The sequence below is a fragment of the Elgaria multicarinata genome, chromosome 14 (genome assembly GCF_023053635.1).
Source record: "Elgaria multicarinata webbii isolate HBS135686 ecotype San Diego chromosome 14, rElgMul1.1.pri, whole genome shotgun sequence".
Taxonomy (NCBI): domain Eukaryota; kingdom Metazoa; phylum Chordata; class Lepidosauria; order Squamata; family Anguidae; genus Elgaria; species Elgaria multicarinata.
Genome location: NC_086184.1, coordinates 29,010,046 through 29,034,753, shown reverse-complemented (window position 1 = coordinate 29,034,753; position 24,708 = coordinate 29,010,046). Strand labels below are relative to the sequence as shown.

Here is a 24,708-nt window from a genome sequence, read left to right as displayed (position 1 = left end):
TGAGCAGGGGGTTGGACTTGATGGCCTTATAAGCCCCTTCCAACTCTACTATTCTATGATTCTATGATCCCCATTTCAACAGAGAGGATGTATGTGTATGCCCCTGTTGCTTCAGGTGAACCCTGGCACTTTTTGTAGATGGGGAGCTTTTGGGGTGCAACAGTGGAACAGCAAGGAAGGAGCTACTCTTACTAACAGCTGGGTCTAGGAAGTGTTTGCCATACTTCGGTGGTAATGCCTTCTTCACATAGCAAAGATGCAGCTCACTCTTCAGCACCCTCATCCCTGTCTTTATGCCCTACATGGCATTCCCTCCAATGAATCCAATCCTCACACATCATAACAATAAAAAAGTCTTCTATAACCAAATTAAAGCACGCTATTTAAGTAAAGGCAAAATACCCTAACGTGCACACCGTATTCCTACTGCAGAATGCAAGGCCTCCTTTACACAACTGTCATAAAAGATCTTGGAGGAGGCCTTACTGGTTATACAGTGATTGCCATCTGGTGGCAACCTGGAAACAAGCCTTCTGTTAGAGCAGTACGACAACCTTCTTTGTGGTGGCACCCGCTTTCTGGAACGCCCGCTCCTTGATCTGCGGGTGGCGCCAACTGTGACATACTTAAGGAAGCAGTTAAAGCTTACTTTTTCACCCAGGCCTTCCCTGACTGATTGTGCTGCCCTGTTTTGTTGATGGTTGGTTCTCTGATCTGAAATGTTTTAACTGAGCATGGTTTTTGGTTTTATGTTTTGTTTTTTTAAAATTTAACCAAGACATTTTGCATTTCCTGGTTTTTAAATGTTTTAACTGTAGACGTTTTGTATTTCAAACTTTATGTTGTAAAACCACTTTGAGATGCCTTTTTAGAGATGGACAACGAATCTATAGATTGATGGGTGGATTAAATAAATAAATAAAAGTGAGCTGTACCGTAATCATTCCCTTCCCGGCAGGTTTTCCGTTCCCCAGAAGGAGCGCTCTTGTTATCTTCTTGCTTGAGACAATCTAACGGGGAAAAGGGAACACAAAACAGGGAAGGTCTATAACTATTATCAACAACAACACAACAACAGTTTATTGCAGTCAATAGACCATGACAACAAAAATTACGTACAAAAAGACTGAGCATACAATTAGCTATTTAAAAGACAAGTAAACATAGAGGATCTAATAGAAATGGCCAAGTTCAAAAACTTGGCCACTTGCTTGGTGATTGATTTTGCTTGAGTTCTACATTAAGCAAAATGATTTTGCTTAATGTAAAAGGGACATTAAGAATTCAGCTGGGTGACCAGGAAAAGTTGGTAAAATGGGGTTCAGAAGATCATTCCTAGCCCCTTGGTAAAATCTACAGAACAGTAACACGTGTTACAGGGACAGCATCTGTTGAGCAGTGGGCTTTTATTGAATCTGCCATCTAAAAGTTTAGAGGGAAGGACGTTAAGTCTGGCTAGTGAGAATGCTCTCCTGTATTTGGGGATTGTTAACCAGCGCAGGTAAGGCATCCCATCTTTGCAAAAGGAGACTGGTAGTCCTAGGGACTGGGGGGAGCATGGGCCCCGAGCAGCACTCTGGAGGACTTGCACGTCTATATCAAACAGCCTCGGTTTCACTAGTGATTTGGCACTAGCTAAACCCCTTGATAGTAACATAGGAGATGAAAGCCCTACTGAGTTGATTTTGCTTGTCATGGCCTTTGACCAGGGATATTCAAAACGGTCTGACAGGATCTTGGATACCAGGGAATTTGTTGGAAATGCCAACTTGCAGCGAAGCCAGAAACGGATAGCATGGATCTAAGCCAGACAGTTAACAGAATTCAGACCAGCCTCTAACTTAAGGACAGCTCCAGCGACACACTTGGGAACACCAAATAACACCCTAAGGAAAGATGACTGAATGCCCTCATAGGACTCGTAACTATTATCCAAAGGACCTACAACTAGGGATGGACGAATCAGCGAAATTCGTGTTTTGCCAAAGTTCTCCAAATTCCATCTCGAAACTTGTTTCGACTCGAGTCTGTATCGGACTGCGAGATTTATTATTTTTCTTTTCACATGAAAATCTGTGTGTATTTCCATGCGTATTTCTCCAAATGTAAGCATTAATTGTGCACATCTTTGAAATGCATGCATTCTTCTCCCTTTGATTTCTGCTCATTTTTCAAAAGTACACATTTTTCATGCCTAGTTTTCAAATGTATGCATGTGGTTGAGCACATTTTGGGTAGTCTGTGAATCACACTGGATATTCTGAAATTAACGGACCTCAACCACAAATTGCATCTGAGTTCATGTTCGGTCCGGAAGGAGCAAACTGGGTAAATCCTGATCAAAACTGAACTGAAACCAATTTCTCATACATCCCTATGTACAATACATGCATGACACTGGGCGCAGTTAAAATCCCTGTTCAAATATGTATTTGCTCAGTGGCCTCGGACAAGCTATAGAATGAATGTGCTCAATATGAAATGTCATATTTGCTCACATCCGTCTTGAGTCGGAGAAAACACACAGCCATGCCTACTGCTGAGAAGAGGCAGACACTGGCATAAAGCATAAAGCAGGAGTAGATATTTGCATAGTGCAGCTCAGTGGGGGGAATTGGCTTTTCTTTCTGATCTCAGCACACTGGCAGCTGATCCCTAAAATCAAGGGGTTTATCTCCCCCGCCTTACTGGGTTTTCAAGTTTACTTGGCTACGAGGTTGCCGGGGGTCACAGGAGGAGCAAGCCTTTCTATTTAATCCAGCCACAGAATTAATCATGTGCATTGCAGCAGCCTGACTAAGCTGCCAGAAGTCTGACGTAAAAGTGAAATTGAAAAAAAGAGGGAGAAAGGCGGACGTTCATCGTGGATGCCAAATTATATGCAACTCAGGTAAGTTCATTCCATGTCTATTCATTGGCCGCTCTGACCCCTCAGACAAAAAAGGCAGGCTGGGAGAAAACTTTGAGAAAGTCAAAGGACGCTGGCTCAAAATATGGCCAAACCAAGGAGGCTGCCAGAAATGTAGGCTCAACGAGTCTGAGATAGCTCCATTCATCACTCCACAATGCACCTTCCCATGGCCAACGATCATGGCCTAATTCAAAACTTAACACTTGAAGGAGAAAGGTTGAGGAAGAGGATTTCACGGGAGTTATCACTCACATAAAAATGGAGGCAATACAGTCCCTTGAAAGAGTATACTAGCCTTCCCCAAGATATGTTCAACTACAACTCCCATAATCTCCTGTAGGAGTTGCAGTCCAACAGAACTGGGGAGCACCAGGGTGGGAAGGCTGCAGTGTACGATCAGGGCTTTTGGGGATGGAACTAGGAGCTTTGGGGTCTGAGACTGCAACTACATGTTCCGTTCAGCCTCACATATCTGGATTATTATTTTTTTAATAAACCAACTGCAGCTTCTCCTCCATTTTCAGTGTGTCCCTATTTATGGCGGTGAGCATTCCAGGAAATTAGTCAGTTCTAAAGGAGAGTAAGCAGTCCAAAGATGAGGAGTTCCAGAGAACTGCTAGATTATCAGGGAAATACAAGGCACGAGTCCACGAACTGGAACACAGACCTCACATCAGCACTCTCTGCCTAGAACAGAAAGCTTTTAGGCCTGAGCCTTCACAGCCTCACCCTGAGCACAGCTGCAGGCAACCAGTGCCACCTGAACAATGGTCTACTCATGAACAAAGCCTTGCTCAGAAGTATACCTCTACTCATGAGGAGTCTTTATTCCTCAGACAGGATTTTCTTCATCTAGCAGCCAGCTGTGCCTGTGCTCCCTGGGGCTAGGTGGCCTACAAGTCTGAGGAAAGGCTGCCTCCATCTTGAGGGGAAGGTTTCATGGCCGTCTCCTTCAAGGGCCCAGGATCCCATTGAACAAAAGCCCTGGCACTTCCTGAGCACCCTTAATGACACCTTTTGCTTTGAATTTTGCACTATGCTACTTAGTATAGCTTAGGGTGACCATATGAAAAGGAGGACAGGGCTCCTGTATCTTTAACAGTAATGTAGAAAAGGGAATTTCAGCAGGTGTCAATTGAAGAGGGTGAAATTCCCTCTTCATCACAACAGTTAAAGCTGCAGAAGCCCTGCCCTCTTTTGTATCTGGTCATTCTACTATAGCTAGTGTAGCTTTAACTGTTGTGATGAAGAGGGAATTTCACCCTCTTCAATTGACACCTGCTGAAATTCCCTTTCCCACATTACTGTTAAAGATACAGGAGCCCTGTCCTCCTTTTCATATGGTCACCCTAGATAGATAGCTCAATGTAAACCTCCCTGAGCCTTCTATTCAGTTGCCAGAACCAAACTAGTGTGATTCACTGCTCCACTCTGGTGCCTATTCCATATTTCCTGGGTCAGAGTTCCCCTTATGCTTTCCTAACAAACCTCTCTATTGCCATTACACCTGGTAATGGCAGTGCACATGCTGGTAGCCTCTAAGCTGGAAAGAAAGCCCTATGAAGAGAGACTGAAAGAACTGGGCATGTTTAGCCGGGAGAAGAGAAGATGGAGGGGAGACATGATAGCACTCTTCAAGTACTTCAAATGTTGTCACACAGAGGAGGGCCAGGATCTCTTCTCGATCCTCCCAGAGTGCAGGACACGGAATAACGGGCTCAAGTTAAAGGAAGCCAGATTCCGGCTGGACATCAGGAAAAACTTCCTGACTGTTAGAGCAGTACGACAATGGAATCAGTTGCCTGGTGAGGTTGTTCCCTCTCCCACACTAGAGGCCTTCAAGAGGCAGCTGGACAACCACCTGTCAGGGATGCCTTAGGGTGGATTCCTGCATTGAGCAGGGGGTTGGACTTGATGGCCTGGTGGGCCCCTTCCAACTCTACTATTCTATGATTCTTTGATTTCTGTAATGCGCTGTACTTCGGGCTTCCTGCATATTTAGTTCGGAAACTTTAACTGGTACAAAATATGGCAGCCAGGTTGGTCTCCTGGACATCCCGTGGAGACCATATAACACTGGTTTTAAAATCTTTACACCTGCTGCCAATTTGTTTCTGGGCAAAATATAACGTGCTGGTTCTTACCATTAAAGCCCTACATGATCTAGATCCAAGGTACCTTAGGGAGCGCCTCCTCCCCTGTGTTCTAGCCCACCACTTCAGATCCTCGGGGGGTCATCTGCTGTGACTGCTTAATGTGAGATTGGCAGTCACACACCAAAGGACCTTTTCCTTTGCCACCCCCCAGCTGTGGAGCGAGCTGCCGGTTGAAATGAGCCTGCTGACTTCTTTGAATGTCTTTAAGCAGACATTAAGATCTCTATTAGTCCAGCAGGCCTTCCCTTTTTGGAATCTTATTGCTGACTGTTATACATGGTTTTTGTGCTGCAGTGCTTTGTTGATTGTTTTATCTTTTTAAAATTGTTTTTAACACGTTTATGCTGCCTAGGATATGGTTTTATCGATCGTTTAAATTGTTTTTAACTTTGTATGTCGCCTAGGGTATTTTGTATATAGGCAGGATATAAATTGAACAGATGATGATGATGTTTGCAGACAGAGATCGGTCACCTTGTACACCCTGTGTCCTCGACACCCCGTTCTATACCACAGTGCCCTGAGGGTGGACCTCTCCCATCATCGAACTCTAAGAATGACTTCCCTGCAGCTTCTCCTGTCCGTCATCCATGCTGGATCACGACAACGCTGAACCGGGCAGTGTCCCTTTAAGAACGGCACTCAGCATCCAACCAGGCTTGAACTACTGACAGATCCAACCCTGCCAGCTTTCTTAAAGCCTCAGTTGACAGCAGTCCTTTACTGGGACAACAGCTTCTTCTTAGAGAGGGAATGCTCTAGCTCAGCGGTCCCCAACCTTTTTGGCACCAGGGACCGGTTTCGTGAAAGACAATTTTTCCACAGACCCTGGGGGGTGGGGGGGGGAGTTGAGGGGGTGCCTTCATGTAATCAATCCTCTTTAATACCTGGTTTTTGTATTAGAAATAGGAAGTGCAGCTAGACTCTCAAGGATAATGGAAAAAAGTGTGTTTTTAAGATGAAAAATATCACAGGGAACATTTTTCATTTTGTTCTAATAAAAGAAAACAAGCAGCCAGGCCACTGCTTGCTGTTGTTGCGCTCGCTGAGATATGGGTGGGAACTACCTCGCGGTGGCCGGCCTGAACCTACCCCGAGGTGGAGAAGATCTGCGGAGAGAGCTGCCCCGGGGGGGTGGAACCAGGGGAGGAGGCTGGGTCCCTGCCTGCAAGCGGCAGTGGCAGCCAGGGTCGTGCCCGCCTGGTCCCCAAGAGGGAGGAGCGGAGCTGTGGCCTCCCCCCCCCCCACCGCCGCACCTGGAAGCCGCTCTCCCACAGCGGCTCTAAGAGCGCCCCCCCCACTCCACCGTCCTGGCTTCGCTTTGGCTGAGTGGGCACTCAGCCGAAGCGAAGCCAGGACGCTGGAGCGGGCGGGTGGCTTTGGAACGGCGCACCCGGAAGTGGGTGGGTGAAAGCAGCTCACCTGCGCGGCCTGGTTCCTAACAGGCCACGGACTGGTTGCAGGGTGCTATCCAAGGTCCTGTTGGGCCCCAAAACAGACAATGAATGCTATGCTAGTCTGCTCCGTCTGCAGCTCACAGCTAGTCAAGACACTGGCCATTGCTGGAAACAGGTTGCTGAATGCTTTAGGGTGGATTCCTGCATTGAGCAGTGGGTTGGACTCAATGGCCTTTTAGGCCCCTTCCAACTCTACGATTCTATGATTCTATGAAGTAGACCTTTTGCCTGGTGAGGGAAGATTCTTCCCATCGCTGCCCTGCCTTCTATTCTCTTCCATTGCCAGAAGAACAGGTAATGTGTTGCCCAGTGAGCTGCCACGCACAGGAAGCAGTGACTCTTTGCTGCCTCTGCAGCAACACTCACCGTGCCCAAAGTGCAGGAAAACTCCCCCAGGAAGTCATGTTCATACAGCTGCATGCTTGATTTGTCTTGGTCAAACAAGGCAAATTTCAGCTTCTGGACCTCCTCAAAGCGATAATCGATGATAAACTTCTTGGAGAAGGCTGGGTTGAGGTTGTTCACCGCTGTTTCTGACCTGTCAATCTACAAAGAGAGAATGAGGTTGAGCAAGTGGCCTGATCAACAAGTCTTTTAAGTAGATGCAATACATCCTTCATCGCCATTTAAGGATGAAGATGGAGGTAATATTTTCCGTGTGGTGGGGACTATAAGGAAGCGCTCTTCAAGGTTGAGCTCTGATTTTCCTTCCTTGCCTTTGAAGGCATCAACTGGTATGGGAAGCCTAGTGGTGGGAGCCAGAAACTTGTCATTCTCCTCGCTTGGCTTTTTCTAGGAATGTGCATCCCATTAGCCAGCAAAGCTAATTACATGAAAGTAAAACTTTACGGTAGCTTCCTCCATGCCAAAGCCTATAGTTGAATGGATGCCAGTGAGACAGATGGAGTGAGTTACATTGGTACCAGTCTTAGTAGGGAGGAAAAGGCCTCAGTACCGATCCCTGCAAAATCTGCCATTTCAACATGGCAAGATGTGGGAGGTGTAAGCGATTTTTTGCTCCTTCCTCTTTACATCGGTCCATTTTAAAAGTGAGCATGCAGAAAAAAGAAAGGAAAGGAATTAACACTCTCTCTCTCTCTCCCCCTCTCTCTCTAAAGCCAAGAGAGAGAAAAAGATATGTGTTGAAACGTATACTGGCATCCAAAGCAAACCTGGCACGCTGTTGAGCAATTGTGGTCTTCACTTTGGAGTTGTGAATTGCTTGGACAGTCTTCAAAAAATGTTTGCATTAAATTGCTTTTAGCAATTTGGAAAGAAGTGAGAGGGAGTGCTCAATACCCCCTCCCTGCAAAAGTGTGGTATAGTGGCTAAAGTGTTGGACTGGGAGTCGGGAGACCTGGATTCTAGTCCCCATTTGGCCATGGACCCCTGATCTGATCCAGCCGGGTTCTTCTTATGCTCTTAACTGTGAATCAAAACAGACAATACTGGCAAAGATAGACCAATGAAAGCACTCTTCAAATACTTGAAAGGTTGTCACACAGAGGAGGGCCAGGATCTCTTCTCGATCCTCCCAGAGGGCAGGACACGGAATAACGAGCTCAAGTTAAAGGAAGCTAGATTCCAGCTGGACATCAGGAAAAACTTCCTGACTGTTAGAGCAGTACGACAATGGAACCAATGACCGAGGGAGGTCGTGGGCTCTCCCACACTAAAGGCATTTATTTATTTATTTATTTATTACATTTTTATACCGCCCAATAGCCGAAGCTCTCTTTAATTTCACAAAAATTAAAACCATAATAAAACAACCAGCAGTCTTAAAACACAAATACAAAATACAGTATAAAAAGCACAACCAAGATAAAACCACACAGCAGAAATTGATATAAGATTAAAATACAGAATGAGAACAGTAAAATTTAAATTTAAGTTAAAATGAAGTGTTAAAATACTGAGAGAATAAAAAGGTCTTCAGCTGGCGATGAAAGGAGTACAGTGTAGGTGCCAGGCAAACCTCTCTGGGGAGCTCATTCCACAGCCGGGGTGCCACAGCGGAGAAAGCCCTCCTCCTAGTAGCCACCTGCCTCACTTCCTTGGGCCCCTGTAGATGATCTTAAGGTCCAGGCAGGTACATATGGGAGGAGGCGTTCCTTCAGATAAACTGGCCCCCAGCCATTTAGGGCTTTGAATGTTAATACCAGCACTTTGAATTGGACCAGAACCTGGACTGGCGGCCAATGAAGTTGTAAAAGGAGTGGCATAATGTGGTCTCGCTGGCCAGTCCCTGTTAGTAACCACGCTGCCCTGTTTTGTACCAGCTGAAGTTTCCAAACCGTTTTCAAAGGCAGCCCCACGTATAACGCATTGCAGCAATCCAAACGAAAGGTTATCAAGAGGCAGCTGGACAACCATCTGTCAGGGATGCTTTAAGGTGGATTCCTGCACTGAGCAGGGGGTTGGACTCGATGGCCTTGTAGGCCCCTTTCAGCTCTATTTTTGATTCTATAATCTATGATCCTACCTGACAGCATAAAGCCACATCCTATGTTCCTATTTCAACTGTTAGGCTGATCTTACAGCTTATGAATTGTTCCCACAATTTTCCTTTAGCACGGGGATTCTCCCCCATGGATAATGGAGGTGCCACTAGATTGGACCCCCAGTATTGCAGCCTAACTTGTGTCCTATGCAGATTTGGCCAGAACTTAAAACTTATTTGTCCTCTGTAGGCCATGAAATGCCTAGGCTCAGTCCATGAGAGTGGAAATGTTGTGAACAGAAATGTTCTTGGAGCTGTGCAAACCGCCTTTCCTTTATAACCATGACTGAAGCACCCACACAACTGCTACTAAACCACAGTGTGTCTTGGTCCGAGGGTTTGGCTCCCAAGGAGGAACACATTAAAGCACCTTTCTAATTGCAAATTAAGCCTCAATTGGAAGTCATCCTGCTGAATTACAGAGAAGGGGAGAAAAGAAAAAAAGCGGGGGGGGGGAATCCACCCTTGGCTCTAAAGAGCTGCAAGGGAAAAAATGACGCCATGGCCCCGTTTCACCACGGCTTCAATTATCCTAAGATAAAGCTCTTTAAAACGCACAAAATTACAGTAGTGATTGTATCAAGTTGTTCAAAGCAACCTGTACAGAGACAGCGCGTCTCAGGAGAATTAACTGCCAAATGAGGCACGCTGTACCCAGCACAACACTCAGATTAGTAGCACCACCGTTGGAACCCAAAACTTACACACCCGCACAAACACCACAACTCCAGTCCTGACATGCTTTTCTTGGCTGCAGGCCCTGGAAAATGGTGACTCTTCTCAGGCCCGCTTGACCTGGAATTGGGCATTTATGTACTAACGCCTCCCGAATTCTGAAAGAAGCTCTGTTTGGAATGGTTAAAATCTGGCTGCTTTGAGCTGCCTAGCTGTCCTGGCAACGCATTTTTATCACATTCCTCCAAAATGGTACTACAGGGAGGGGGGGTGGGAGAGAATGTGTGTGTATAGACTAGGGGTGTGCACAGAACCCCCTGCTCCGCTTCACTTTCAGAGCCGCGATTTGCGGATCGGGCCGCTCCGCCCCACCCCCGCTCCGCCTATGTCCACTCCGCTCCGCTCGGAGCTCCGGATCGGAGCTCCGTTTCCCCCCCCCCATAGGCTTGCATTAAGCTAAAAAAGTATACAACTTTTTTTCTGTTAAAGTTAGAAAACTCAAGTTTGGCACCATGACACCTCATGGAGGTATACACACGCACGCCAAGACTCAAGGCAATCCCATCATCCCCTGATTTTTGGGGAATTTATGAAAACAGGGCACCCCATTCACACCCCTTTCCATAGCTCCGTCAATTTGCACTTTAGAAATCTCAAACTCGCCACCATGATAGCTTGTCCAGGGATACATACGCACGCCGAGACTCAAGGCAGTCCCATCATCCCCTGATTTTGGGGGAATTTATGAAAACCGGGCACCCCATTCACACCCCTTTCCATAGCTCCATCAATTTGCACTTTAGAAATCTCAAACTCGCCACCATGATAGCTTGTCCAGGGATACATACGCACGCCGAGACTCAAGGCAATCCCATCATCCCCTGATTTTGGGGGAATTTATGAAAACCGGGGCACCCCATTCACACCCCTTTCCATAGCTCCATCAATTTGCACTTTAGAAATCTCAAACTCGCCACCATGATAGCTTGTCCAGGGATACATACGCACGCCGAGACTCAAGGCAGTCCCATCATCCCCTGATTTTGGGGGAATTTATGAAAACCGGGCACCCCATTCACACCCCTTTCCATAGCTCCATCAATTTGCACTTTAGAAACCTCAAACTCGCCACCATGATAGCTTGTCCAGGGACACATACGTACGCCAAGACTCAAGGCAGTCCCAGCGGCAGAGCCCGGTAAGGGACCAAGGGAGAGGGGGGCCTTACCTGCCTCCGCAAGTGGCCCAGGCTTCCTGGTGGAACCGCGGGCTCAATTGAAGATGCCGACGGACCGCGGACAGAGGCAGGTAAGGGAGAGGAGGGCGGGGAGGGGGGTTACCGGGCCCTGCCGCCGTCGCCCCATGGGCGACAGCGACAGCGGCAGGGCCCGGTAAACCCCACTTACCTTTCCGGCGGCGCTCCGGATCGAGGCGAAGGATCCGCCTTCACCTCGATCCTCTTCGCCATGCTCCGCCGGCCCCCCAATCCTCTTCGCCTCCACCTTAAGGGCAGGCGAAGCCCCCCGCTCCGCTTCTGCTTCTCCGGTCCGATTAGAAGCGGAGCACATCCCTAGTATATACAACTTTCCCAACCTGGTTCACTCCAGATGAATTGGACTACAACTCCCAGCATCCCCCAGCCAGTGATGGAGAAGGCTGGTGTAACTCATTCAACACACATGTCACTTCCAAGATCTGGAGTCCCGGATCATCTCCCTTCTTTACCTGTCTGTTTCCAGCAGCAAATAATGTAGGGTGACCATATGGAAAGGAGGACAGGGCTCCTGTATCTTTAACAGTTGCATAGAAAAGGGAATTTCAGCATTTGTAAACATGCAACACCTGGTGCAGTTCCTTCTCCATCACAACAGTTAAAGCTGCTAGAGCCCTGCCCCCCTTTGTATCTGATCACTCTAGCATAGCTCCTGCAGCTTTAACTGTTGTGATGAAGAGGGAATTTCACCAGGTGCTGCATGCCTACAAATGGCACCTGCTGAAATTCCCCTTTCAACGCAAAGATACAGGAGCCCTGTCCTCCTTTTCATATGGTCACCCTAAATAATGTCAAGATTGTCAGGACAGAATGCTATCGGCTGTGGAGGGAGATTTCCCTTTTTGCCAGAGCTCCACATTCACCTCAGGGGTCCTTCCCCACCCAGAAGCCTGAGCATGGAAGTAATTTGTTTCTATAGCCAACACCAAAGGGTTAGGAGGACTTGTCCTAATCAACCGTCATCATGAGAGCAAAGTTGATTTCGTTTTTCTTTTCAAAGTACCATAGTACCAAAAGTCTTTCTGTGGAGCTGTAAAACAAGTAACCTGAGGGCACTCGTTCTACTTTAGAACATTTATGCCTGTAATTTTACGGAAATGGCCACTTTACGGCTGCCATTTGTGCAAAATGCCCCTTTATGTAAAAAGAACAAGCTGCCATTTTGTACAAAATGGCAGCTCAGCGGACAAGTGGGGATTGCCATTCTTGCCCAGTTCAGCGCGTGCTGAGCTGGGCAAGCACAGGGGTCTGCGGACTAGAACCTAAGTGGGTGAAGTCCGCTGGACTCCACCTCCCTCCTAGACTCTCTCAGCATCGCTACATTGGCCAGTGAGGGTGGGTTGGGGATGTTTCATAATTGAGTGCTTCAGTACAGGAAACCCTCAGTGTACAGAGAAAGCTAGCATAGCAGAGAAAAGGCCCTTCTCCCTAATGCACTAGTTTCCACAGGCAGGGAACTTTTGACCTGGGAGAACATTCAATCGTGTACACCCACGCCCATACAAAAGCATTCTGAAGTGGTTCATTCCGAAGACAGATGATGTGTATTTTCCTGTCCATGATCTTTACTGTGCAACTGTGAGGGTGGAAGCGGAAGAACTGTGAAACACTGCATATATAAAATTATCGAGGAGCAGCGCCATCCAGAAATCAACCCAAGTGATTGTCTCAACATTTGGTTGGGCAAGCCAGTTTAAAATACATTACATAAATTCCCAGTGTTACTGAGCACCAACCGCTAGATTTTGTTACTGCTTAATATAATATACCGCGTAATATAATAAAATCTAATGTACCCATAAAAGGAGGGCAACCAGGATGATCAGGGGTCTGGAAACAAAGCCCTCTGAAGAGAGACTGAAAGAACTGGGCATGTTTAGCCGGGAGAAGAGAAGATCGAGGGGAGACATGAGAGCACTCTTCAAATACTTCAAAGGTTGTCACACAGAGGAGGGCCAGGATCTCTTCTCGATCCTCCCAGAGTGCAGGACACGGAATAACGGGCTCAAGGTAAAGGAAGCCAGATCCCAGATTCCTGACTGTTAGAGCAGTACGACAATGGAATCAGTTCCCTAGGGAGGTTGTGGGCTCTCCCACACTAGAGGCCTTCAAGAGGCAGCTGGACAACCACCTGTCAGGGATGCTTTAGGGTGGATTCCTGCATTGAGCAGGGAGTTGGACTCGATGGCCTTGTAGGCCCCTTCCAACTCTGCGATTCTATGATTCTATGAAAAGCAGAAAAACAGCCATGCTGGATCAGACCACTAGCCTATTTAGTTCAGCATCTTCTTTCTCCCACCCCCACACTGGCCAACCAGATGCCTGTGGGAAGACCACAAGTTCGACATGAGGTCCTCCTCCAGGTACCTACCCTGAGGGAAGCTCAGAGAATGGCAACAGTGGTGGCCCCCCAATTATGGAATGATCTCCCCGACGAGGCTCACCTGGCGCCAACATTGTTATCTTTTCGGTGCCAGGTCAAGACCTTTCTCTTCTCCCAGACAGTTAACAGCATTTAATAGCATATGCTGAGCTCCCCAGAGAGGTTCGCTTGGTGCCTACATTGTTTTCGTTCCATCACCAGCTGAAGACCTTTTTATTTTCTCAGTACTTTAACTTAAATTTAAACTTTGCTGTTTTAATCTCCTATTTTAACCTATATCAATTTTTGCTGTGTGGTTTTATTCTGGTTGTGCTTTTTATATTGTATTTTGTATTTGTGTTTTTAAATTGTTGGTTGTTTTTATGCTCTTCATGGTTTAATTTTTGTGAACCGCCCAGAGCGCTTCAGCTATTGGGCAGTATAAAAATGTAATAAATAAATAAATAAAATTTAACTGACCCCAGAATAGTTGTTTTTAACGGTCTGTTATTGTTTATATTTTATGCTTTTTATGGTTTTGAATTTTGTATATTTGTTTTTAATGTTCACTGTTTATAACTTTTGTAAACCACCCAGAGAGCTTCGGCTATGGAGCAGTATATAAATGTAAATAATAATAATAATAATAATAATAATAATAATAATAATAATAATGGCAGCAGCTCCTTCCTCCTTGTGTTCCCCAGCAACTGGTATTGAGAGGCCCACTGCCCCTGGGCCTGGAGGACTTGTAGTCATTGATAGCTGTATCCTCCATGAATCTGTCTAATCCGCTTGTCAAACCGTCTGAGTTGGTGGCCATCACTACATCTTGTGGGAATGCATTCCAGGATCTATCTAGAGTCCTTCACGGGAGGCTCAGAAGGGAGCAACAAGAGAGAGGGCCTTCTCGGTGGTGGTGCCCCCCCATTATTGGTATGTTTTCCCCGACGAGGCCCTCCTGGCACCAACGTTATCTTTCTGGCACCAAGTTAAGACCTTTCTCTTCAATCAGGCATTCAGCAGCATACGATGAGTTTTTAACCTAGATTTATCTTAGGGTTGACTGTTTAAAATTGTTTTTCAATATAAGTTGTCTCTATATGTGTTGTGCCGTTTATATGTTTTAATGTCAACGGTGTTACATTTTGTATAGTGTACTTTTAATGGTTTTTAAATTTTGGAAATCACCCAGAGAGCTTCGGCTATGGGGCAATACAGAAATGCAAATAACAACAACAAAACAACATCATTTATGCGCTATCAGTCAGAGAACACACCTTTCCCTATTTACTCTGGAATCTCTTAGCACTGGCAAAGGGGAAAGGATGTAACAAAAAAACAACAACTTGCCAACATTGGAAAGCTAGAAATAGGTACACAATGTGGAGGGGGGCAGCTGAAAAGGAAGGGGGAGAAAAAGTGAAGCTCTGTCGAAATTTATTTTTTAAAAAATGGGAGAAATGTTTGGAAATGCGCAACACCAATATGGTAATTTTGCTAAAAATACAGGGAAGGTTGGTAAGGAAATGGAACAGTAAGTTACTGTGGACCAGCTGTCATGGAGAGAGGAAAAAATGAGTAGAAAACTAATGTTATCTTCTCAAAACAGAGTCCTACACGATCGTTTGGGAGGATAGCAATCAAATAATCAGCTACGTATTAGTAGTAATTACATAGCACAACCTTGGGACTCAGAATTGATTGTTACTTGTAGTTCCTCTCTGCACTGAATGATGTCTTTCACTGCAGCACTAAACATTAGATCCTCACACTTATTTTCTTTTATTTATTCAGTTTATTTTTATTCCAGCAGCATTTCTAGTTCTTCTACCCCAAATCAGGAGACAGGCTGCAGGTGGTTGCTGTTTTGAATTCACCCAACCTCACAGTCAGTTCAGACTGTACTACTAACCCCATTTCACTGTATGGCTGAGAACAAATGGCCTCATTAACGCCAACCAGGAATTTGGGAGGGGGGGTGCAGTGGGATTACAACCCAGGATCCAACTCCAAGACCCTTTCCATGGGACCACCTTCTAAAGGAACGTGAAGATTTTTTAAAAATGAAATATTTATTGAATGCATACATATAAACATGGATTAACTAGAGGAAGTTCATTAAACATTGTTTGCGCGGCTACGGAGTTAATTGCTTATCATTGCAAGATTTAGTCATCGACGGCTGCAAAACCCAAATATGGCATGAAATGATTCAAGCAGGTGCAACGAAGTGTTTGTAGTATTTAAAAACACCACCATATTTCAGGAGCATGTGTGAGTTGTCCTCATGATAAATACCCGCTCAAGATACACAGCTTCATCCCACGTACCTGTTTCCCTCGAATTATCCCCATAGCGTAAAGCTGCTGCTGTTGTTGTTAGCTAAAACATACCCAGCCCCGGGCTGTGGCGCTCCTAAGATCCTTTGCATACCAGGAAAAAGGTCTAAAAGGGGGGGGGGGGTGTAAAAAATCATTAAAAAAAATCAATGGATGACCTAATCTGATTCAAATTTGGTATGCTGAAAGTCCTCCTTAATATCTATTACTGTGCCAATTTTGATGTCTTTATCTTTAAAACTTACGCAGAGGTAAGCGTTAGTTTAATTTGCAGTTTAAAAATATAAATTCCTCCTCCTGCACCCCCAGGGCCGCTCAGAGAACAACAAAAGATTCGTTCTTAAAGGAGTCCCGGGCTCTTTTGGCTAAGAAGCACAATTAAAGCAGGATGCATGGGAGTACTGCACAGTAAAAGCAGATTATAAGCTGGAAAACTTCGGAGTCCTTTGCACGCAATTCACAGTGATTGCACAGTACAACACTGGTGTGATGAAGCTAACAGAGGATCTTGAGCAGGTATTTATCACGGGAGATACAGGGCAGATAAAAGGAAGTCCTTCTTCACACAGCACATAATTAAACTACAGGATTCGCTTCCACAAGATGTGGTGATGGCCGCCAATTTGGACGGCTTTAAAAAGGGGTTAGATAAATTCCTGGAGGAGAAGGCTATCAATGGCTGCTAGTCCTGATGGCTACGTGCTACCTCCAGTATCCAAGGCAGTAAGGCTAGATAAACCAGTTGTAGGGGAACATAGAATCATAGAATCATTGAATAACAGAGTTGGAAGGGGCCTACAAGGCCATCAAGTCCAACCCCCTGCTCAGTGCAGGAATCCACCCTAAAGCATCCCTGACAGATGGTTGTCCAGCTGCCTCTTGAAGGCCTCTAGTGTGGGAGAGCCCACAACCTCCCTAGGTAACTGATTACATTGTTGTACTGCTCTAACAGTCAGGAAGTTTTTCCTGATGTCCAGCTGGAATCTAGCTTCCTTTAACTTGAACATGGGCAGGAGGGTGCTGTTGCACTGTGTCCTTGGTCCCTGGTCGACAGCTGGTTGGCCACTGTGTGAAGAGAGTGCTGGACTAGATGGACCTTCGGTCTGATCCAGCAGTGCTCTTCTTACGTTCTTAGGAGGGCACAGACCTATCTTTATGACAAAGAACCTTTCATAGAGGCTCAAAGAACACAGAGGCAGCAATGCTGGATCATCAGATCAATCAATCACTTTATTATGGTCCAAGACCAGCACAACATTAATTCAGCAACAGCAACCATACAAAGTAGTACAGATCCTTAGTTCCCATCTCCCAGAGATTTAACAGTCCTCTGAGGTTAATAGGTTATGACGTGTCCTCATAGCCAAGTGGCAGAATTTAGCAACCTTATTTAGCAACTGAGGGGTTTCTATCGGCAAGGAGGAACTTGGTATAAAATTCATTGGTGTCACCTGGAAAGTCCTGTAGTAGAGGATGGATTAAGCCTGACCGGGCCTCTGAGTAGAACGAGCAGTGTAAAAGCACATGAGAGGATGTCTCTATCTCACTTGAACCACATGGGCATAACCTTTGGGAGACCGGAATTCCTTGATATCTGCCTTCTGTGAACTTGGAAGGGAGATTATAGCGAGCCCTAGTAAACGCCCACCTGTATTTATAATATGTAAGGGAGCTCAGATAGGCCGCAGGGCCACCGCCCTGTATATCTTGAGGGGAATGGTAAATACATAGGGTTTGGCTTAGATCGTTCTGCAGTTCAATATCCCAAATACGCTGCTTAACAAGGTCTTTGGCCTTTTCTAAGCCTATGGCTATTAGATGTTCTGTAGAGAGCCCATAGGTGCATCATTTCTCTTTGATAATGTTCCACCATTTCATCTGATACTTGGCTTGTAAAATTAGGGGAAGCAGCCCCACTGGGGTCAGCTTAAGTCTAAGCCAGGTAAATAAATATAGTAATTTGCCAAACATTAGCTTCAATTCTAATTAATCCACTCTCCATTCGTAATGTCGCATTGGAGACACTTCTTGGTGTCAGAAATAATGACCTTAAGAAGCCCGATTGTATTTTCTCATATATGGCTAAGTTGGAAAATGGTCCCAATTGTGCTCCATACAAGAGCTGTGCTCTCGATTTAGCCACAAACAGTTTAATTGCAGCTGGAATAAAATTTCCTCCTCGTGTACGAAAGAACCTCAGAATGGCTGCTGAACTTTTCTTGGCAAGTGAGGAGATATAATTGATCTGTGCTGTTTTCCTTCTAGAAGCTTGGAAAACGACACCTAGATATTTAAAACAAGAGACTTGTTCTATCTCATTGTTATCTATATACCATCTGTGGATCTTGTTGCTATTGGCAAACATCATAATCTTTGATTTAGAGTAATTGATTTGTAATCGGTCCTCCTTATAATGTAGGGCAAGGGCCTTTAAGGCTCTTCTAAGGCCTATTTGAGACAAGGAGAGAATGACTGCATCATCTGCATACAGCAGTATGGGTAGTCTCTTAGGCCACAGCTAGACCTAAGGTTTAACCTGGGATCATCCAGGGTTCGCCCCTGCCTGAGCACTGGATCCCCTGTGTGTCACCTAGATGAACTGGTTTGACCCCTGGACGATCCAGGGTTAAACCTTAGGTCTAGCTATGGCCCAAGTTGCTATTTTGGGGGCATGTATATCTAAATCTTGGAGCCGTTGGATCAAGGAGTTTATATATATATATATATATGTTAAACAGATGTGGGACCAGAACGCATCCTTGCTTGACTGTAATTGGGTTGGAGAGCTGACCTTCTCTGTTAAATCTTACTCTAAGGTTTGTGTTACTATACAATTTTGCCATCAACAGTAGTAGGTGTTTATCAATTGTGGTGTTTTTAAGTTTTCCCCATAAATTGGATCTTGGGATTGAGTCGAACGCCGCTTTAAAATCTACAAAGGCTGCACATAGCCGGGAGCTACTGCTACGGGTGTATTTTTTTGCCAAATGTTGCAGAATTAGGCAGTGGTCTAAAGTAGATCTGCCTGTCCTAAATCCTGCTTGTTCATCCTCAAGTATGCTTTCTTCCTCCATCCAGTCGCACAGTTTTGTACACAGATGTCTTGCGTATAATTTACTAATGGTATTCAGAAGACTAATGGGTCTATAGTTTGCTGGGTCATTCCTAGCCCCTTTTTTATAGATTGGAATTATAATTGCCTCTGCCCAGTCTTTGGGGATGTATGTTGTTCTATCTATGTAAGTAAACAGTGAGGCTAGTATGGTGGACCACCATTCTGGGTTGGCCTTAATTAGCCCCCGGGATAGAGTCATTCCCCAGGGCCTTACCCATTTTTAGCTGTTCTATAAGTTGTTTGGTTTCTGTTACAGAGACTGGGGGGCCAATACTCTAGCTGGTCATCAAATAACTCTAATGAGGAGGGATATTCATCCAGATCTGTGTAAATTGAGCGAAAATAGGTCTCCCAGGCCGTCACGGGGACACAACAGGTTAACCGCGAAAGGCCTGGATCCGGATAACTGGCAGTAATTCGCCAAAATACTGATGTGTCTTTGGCTTGGGCGGCCTTAATCAGTTGTTGCCAGGTCTGAGCTATTGCCGCTCGTTTCTTCTACCTCAGAAGGGTTTTGTACTCCCTTTTGGTTTGTAGCATAATTTGCCTAGTAATAGTTGAAGGGTTCTCCCTATATTTGTTATAAGAGTCCATTAATATCTCCTTGGCCCTTTTACAGCCTTGGTCAAACCAGTTTTTAGATGGAGGACCTGATGAAGAGGCGCTGGAATGCTTCTTTACAACAAACCCCTGCAGGTTATGGCTGAGTAGTTTGTATAGAGACATTGTCTCTTGTGTGTCAGAATCTGAGTCCATGTTTATCTCGGAGATTGCTCTGGTTAACGGTTTACAATCTGGTGAATTATACCAATTAGAAACTCTTTCACTCACTTGACCAAACAATGCTCCATAAATTGATCCAATTCTAACCATAATTGTTTGATTTGTACATGCAGACGCTGTGGGGGAATATAAACATGAATACATAGTAAGGCACTCTGTTGAAAACAGATCAACACAGTGGCCAACCAAATGCTTGTGGGAAGCCCATGAGCAGGACATGAACACAACAGCACCCTGCTGCTTATGTTCCCCAGCGACGGGTACCTTTGAGAATCAAGGAGAAGTATTAGCAAGCAAAGGAACTTTCGCTAGAATGTGAAGTATGGCCATCATTGCTTATGTTATTGGGAATGGGGAGTGAAGGATAAACAAGAGCAAGCCGGGAAGCATTTACAGGAGAAATAGCAATGAGCACTTAGAAGCTGGCAGTATTTGAGTGTGGGAACAACATATACTTAATGCTCTGATGTGAACCAACATAGACATTAACACGCAGTCCAATTACTGCCGTCCTTGCGGAAGTTATATTTCCTTTTTTGTGGGATAAATGCCCCCACCATGCAAAGTCACTTTTTGGCAGAGAGGAAATTATTATAGAAGCAAGAGGTGAAACGGATAGGGAGGAGCCCTCTGCTAGTTTACTTCTGCTTTTAATTCTTTCTCAGGAATACAGAACAGAAAATCTACAGTCCCTAAAGAGTTTGTCTGTATTTAACACTTTAAAAGAAAATCTTGGCCTTCCTCCAAGGAGTTTAGGGCAACATATATGATTCACACACACACTTCTGCCCCACCCAATTTTATCCTCACAACAACCTTGCAATGTAGGTTGGGTTGAGAAAGTGGGAGTGGCCACAGTCACCCACCTGTAGGGTTTAAAACCCAGACCTTCGCAGCTTTTGCATTCTAATCACTACACCACATTGGCTCTAAATTGCAGACAAGAATCACAGGCTTTTGACTATGGTGACCCTATGGAAAGGAGGACAGGGCTCCTGTATCTTTAGCAGTTGCATAGAAAAAGGAATTCCAGCAGGTGTCATTTGCATGCATGCAACACCTGGTAAAATTCCCTCTCCATCACAACAGTTAAAGCTAGAGGAGCCCTGTCGTCTTTGGTATCTGGTCACTCTAGTATAGCTCCTGCAGCTTTAACTGTTGTGATGAAGAGGGAGTTTCACCAGGTGCTGCATGCATACCAATGACACCTGCTGAAATTCCCTTTTCTGTACAACTGTTAAAGATACAGGAGCCCAGTCCTCCTTTCCACATGGTCACCCTACTTTTGCCAGTAGTGAGGAATCAGAGCAAATAGAGCTCAAAGCCAGATTCCAAACGTGGTAATATATATTAAAAAGGACTCAATATTCTTCCTGCTGCGAACAATGTTAAATTGGGCAATTTTGTGGTATTTCATAGTTCAATAGCCTTCACCTTCTCATTGTTAGCCAAAACCTGCTTTTGCGGACCCACTTAATTATTTTTTACTATATTATGGTGGTACGGACTGCTCGCGTGGCTCATCTTAGGTCAGGGCTGCGATCCAAGTTGTATTTGGGTTTCTGATCCCAATCCATACAAAAACATGAGAAACCTCACCCCACCCTTAGTCAAATGTAGTTTCATAAGAGCGCTGAGAATTCTCAGTTTCAAATGTCCCTGAAAGAACTTGCAATTCCAAACACACTTGGAGGAAAGCACGAAGAAAGGGAGCACAGCCTCATTATATTTTACATTTCAGTATTATTACATATTTTCCAATTGCACTGCAGTCGTAAAAGCATTTCATTAGATAAAAGAAAAGAAAAAAGCCCATCTCATAAGCAATAAAATATTCAATTTTATCCGCACATATTTATGTGACTGGAGTAAAAGGAGGGGGGAAGCACACTTTATTTCTTTATTTATTTAAATTCAGCATTCAAAGTCCCAAGCTGCGATGCTATTAATGAAATAAATAAATAAATAAATAAATAATAGTGATATACTTTTTAGACGATTTGCCCTTTACCAACAACCCTCTCAAATGAAGCTTTTTGTATTTTGGAGTCATGACTACTCCTTGTTTTTCCCCCATCTTGAGGCAGCCCAAATTCTGACAGTGGTGCTGTATATTCCAACCGCCACTGCCGTTCCAGGCATTTTTCTGACCGCCCTTTAAAACCACATCTCACAGCAACATCTCACAGAGTGTCCATTCAAGACTCCTTTACTGTTTCGTTCCATGCCACTTTTTTTTTTTTGAAGCAACAGTCTAAAAATAGCACAGGCAAAAATAAAAAAGCACATATTTTAAAGTCTGTGTTAGACTCTGAAGCGCTAATGCTACTGGTCTGAAAACCCTGAACAGTGAGAGAGCTTGCAACAATGGGACAGTGCAAAATGGCCCTGCAGAATGCAAATGGAAAAAGCATTTTCTTTTAAATCAACTAGGAGAACAGGAAAAAGGAGGATGTGATTACACCCAAAAATGCCTCCTCTCCCCCAACCCCACCATTTTTTAAAATTTATTATTTATTGCATTTATATAGAGCCCCATAGCTGAAACTCTCTGGGCGGTTTACAAGGATTTAAACACGGAACATTAAAAACCGATATACAAAATTTTAAACCATAAAAGGCATAAAATCAGATTAAATACAATATCTATATATTCTGGGGTCTCCTCTACACCAAGCAGTATATTCCACTATGAAAGCGGTATATAACAGGCAGGAGCCACACAACTGCTTTATAGTGGTGCTGAAGTGCACTGACAACTGCTGGGGCCCATTGGCACAGACCATCTACCGCTTCCAGATCACTTTCATAGCGTTAAATCCTGCTTAGTGTAGATGTGTCCTGGGCCCCAACAGTTGTCAGTGCACTTCAATACCATTATAAAGCAGCAGTGTAGATCCTGCAGTGCACTTCAATACTGCTATAAAGCAGTTGTGTAACTCCTGCCTTTTATATACCTATTTATTTATTTATTTATTTATTAAATTTATATACCGCCCCATAGCCGAAGCTCTCTGGGCGGTTTACACTTTCATAGTGGAATATCCTGCTTGGTGTAGATGAGCCCTGGGTCAATTAAAAACTCAGCGTATGCTGTTAAATGCCTGGGAAAAGAGTTTTTAAAAGGATGCTTGCTTTCAAACACACATTTGACACCCCACAAGGGGAATGATACTGCATTATGAAGTAGGGAAAGAGTTGTTGTTGTTGTTGTTGTTGTTGTTGTTATTGTTTCTATACCATCCAATAGTCAAAGTTCTCTGGGTGGTTCACAACAATTCACACACACAAAAATCAAACTGCAATATGAACGTTATAAAACAACGTTGTAATAAAACATTAACACATTTTTAACATACAAAATTTAAAATGATTTAAATAGCTAAAAACAACTTCAGTAAGCAATTTCAATAACAGGCCTGTTCAAGACAGCTGACATAATTGTCCCACCATATGCCATTAAACATCTGGGAATAGAGGGCAGTCTTAATCAGGGGCCAAAACGATGACAGTGTTGTTGCCAGGCAGACCTCAGTGGGGAGCTTGTTCCACAGTCGGGTGACCACCACGGAGAAGGCCCTCTCCCTTGTTGCCACCTTCTGAGCCTCACACAGAGGAGGCACTCGGGAGGAGGCCCAATTACCCACCTCCACCTTTGCCACTTCTCCACTCTAAATCCTCTCCGTCTGAAATGGAAACCTAGGCACTGTGTACCTGCTGTCACACATCCACCCACCCACACACCCAAGAAGACATGGTTGCCATACCTCTATCCCTCATAGAATAGTAGAGTTGAAAGGGGCCTACAAGGTCATCGAGTCCAACCCCATGCTCAATGCAGAAATCCACCCTAAAGCCTACTTGACAGATGGTTGTCCAGCTTCCTCTTGAATCCCACACTAGAGGCCTTCAAGAGGCAGCTGGACAACCATCTGTCAAGTAGGCTTTAGGGTGGATTCCTGCACTGAGCAGGGGGTTGGACTTGATGGCCTTATAGGCCCTTTCCAACTCTACTATTCTATGATTCTATGATTCTACATTAGGGATGGGCACCTGTGGCCCTCTGCCTAGTTTCATGTGCAGGGGGAGCCCAGAGGGAGGAGGAGGAAGACAGGAGAGGAAACAACTTTTAAAACAGTGCAGGAGGAGCTATTGCAGAGTATCTTTCATTTTTATCCAAACCAGGTGAGGCAGGGGATGTCTTGACTCAGTGCCTGATCAGGGTAATAGCCTGGAAGAGGGCCAAAAAAGCCCAAGCTCAATCCAGACAAGGTGGAGATACAGTTAGTAGGTGGTTTGTTTGGCTAGTTCAACCTGTCCTTGCAGAGGCTGCATTCTCCCTGAAAGATCAGGCATGCAACTTGGGAGTCTTACAGGATTCAACACCGTCACTTGAGGCCCAGGTGGACTCACTGGCCAGGAGCACCTTTAATCAGCTTAGGTTGACACATGAGCTGCAACCGGCCCGCTCTGGACAGAGACAGCCTGGCAACAGTTATCCATGCCTGATTGGATTACTGCAATGGGTTGTATGTGGGGCTACCTTTGAAGTCAATTTTTTGGTGAGTTTAAAATAGAGATGCTAGGTTATAAACTGGGACTGGATAATTCAACCATGTGATGCCAGTGCTTCATCAGCAGCACTAGCTTCCCGTCTGTTCTGGAGCCACATTCAAAGTGTTGGTGTTGACCTTAAAGACCAAAATGGCTTAGGACCAGAGTATCTAAAGTAACATCCACATGTACCTGCTTGGACCCATAGGTCATCTTCAGAGGTGTCCCCACCGAAGGAAGCTAAGGCAGGTGGCTACAAGAGACAGGGCCTTCTCAGCTGTGGCACCCCACTTGCGGAATGAACTCTCCCAAAGAGGTTCGCCTGGCACCTACACTGTTATCTTCTGGTGCCACACAAAGACCTTTCTTTTCTCCCAGGCATTTTAGAGAACTAGTTCCAGATTTTTTACGGCTGTTTTAGCAATTCCTGTACTATTTGTTGTTTTGCAATATACTGTATTTTATTCTTTTAAATGTTTTATTTTATTTTATATTTTTAACTGTATTTTAGTTCTTTAACTATTCGTGATCCACCCAGAGAACATTAGTTACTGGGCAGATTAGAAATACAATCAAT

General features: G+C 44.9%; 1 protein-coding gene across 1 annotated transcript in view; it reads right to left on the bottom strand.

Moving 5' to 3' along the window:
- CPNE2 (copine 2) overlaps nucleotides 1-24,708 on the bottom strand; it is a 159,704-nt gene that overhangs the window by 90,027 nt on the left and 44,969 nt on the right. Inside the window, exons 3-4 of the mRNA XM_063141362.1 lie at nucleotides 6,891-7,070; nucleotides 936-1,010 (exon numbers count right to left, since the gene is read on the bottom strand). Of these exons, the coding sequence (XP_062997432.1) occupies nucleotides 936-1,010; nucleotides 6,891-7,070 (255 nt within the window). The remainder of the gene's footprint in view (nucleotides 1-935; nucleotides 1,011-6,890; nucleotides 7,071-24,708) is intronic.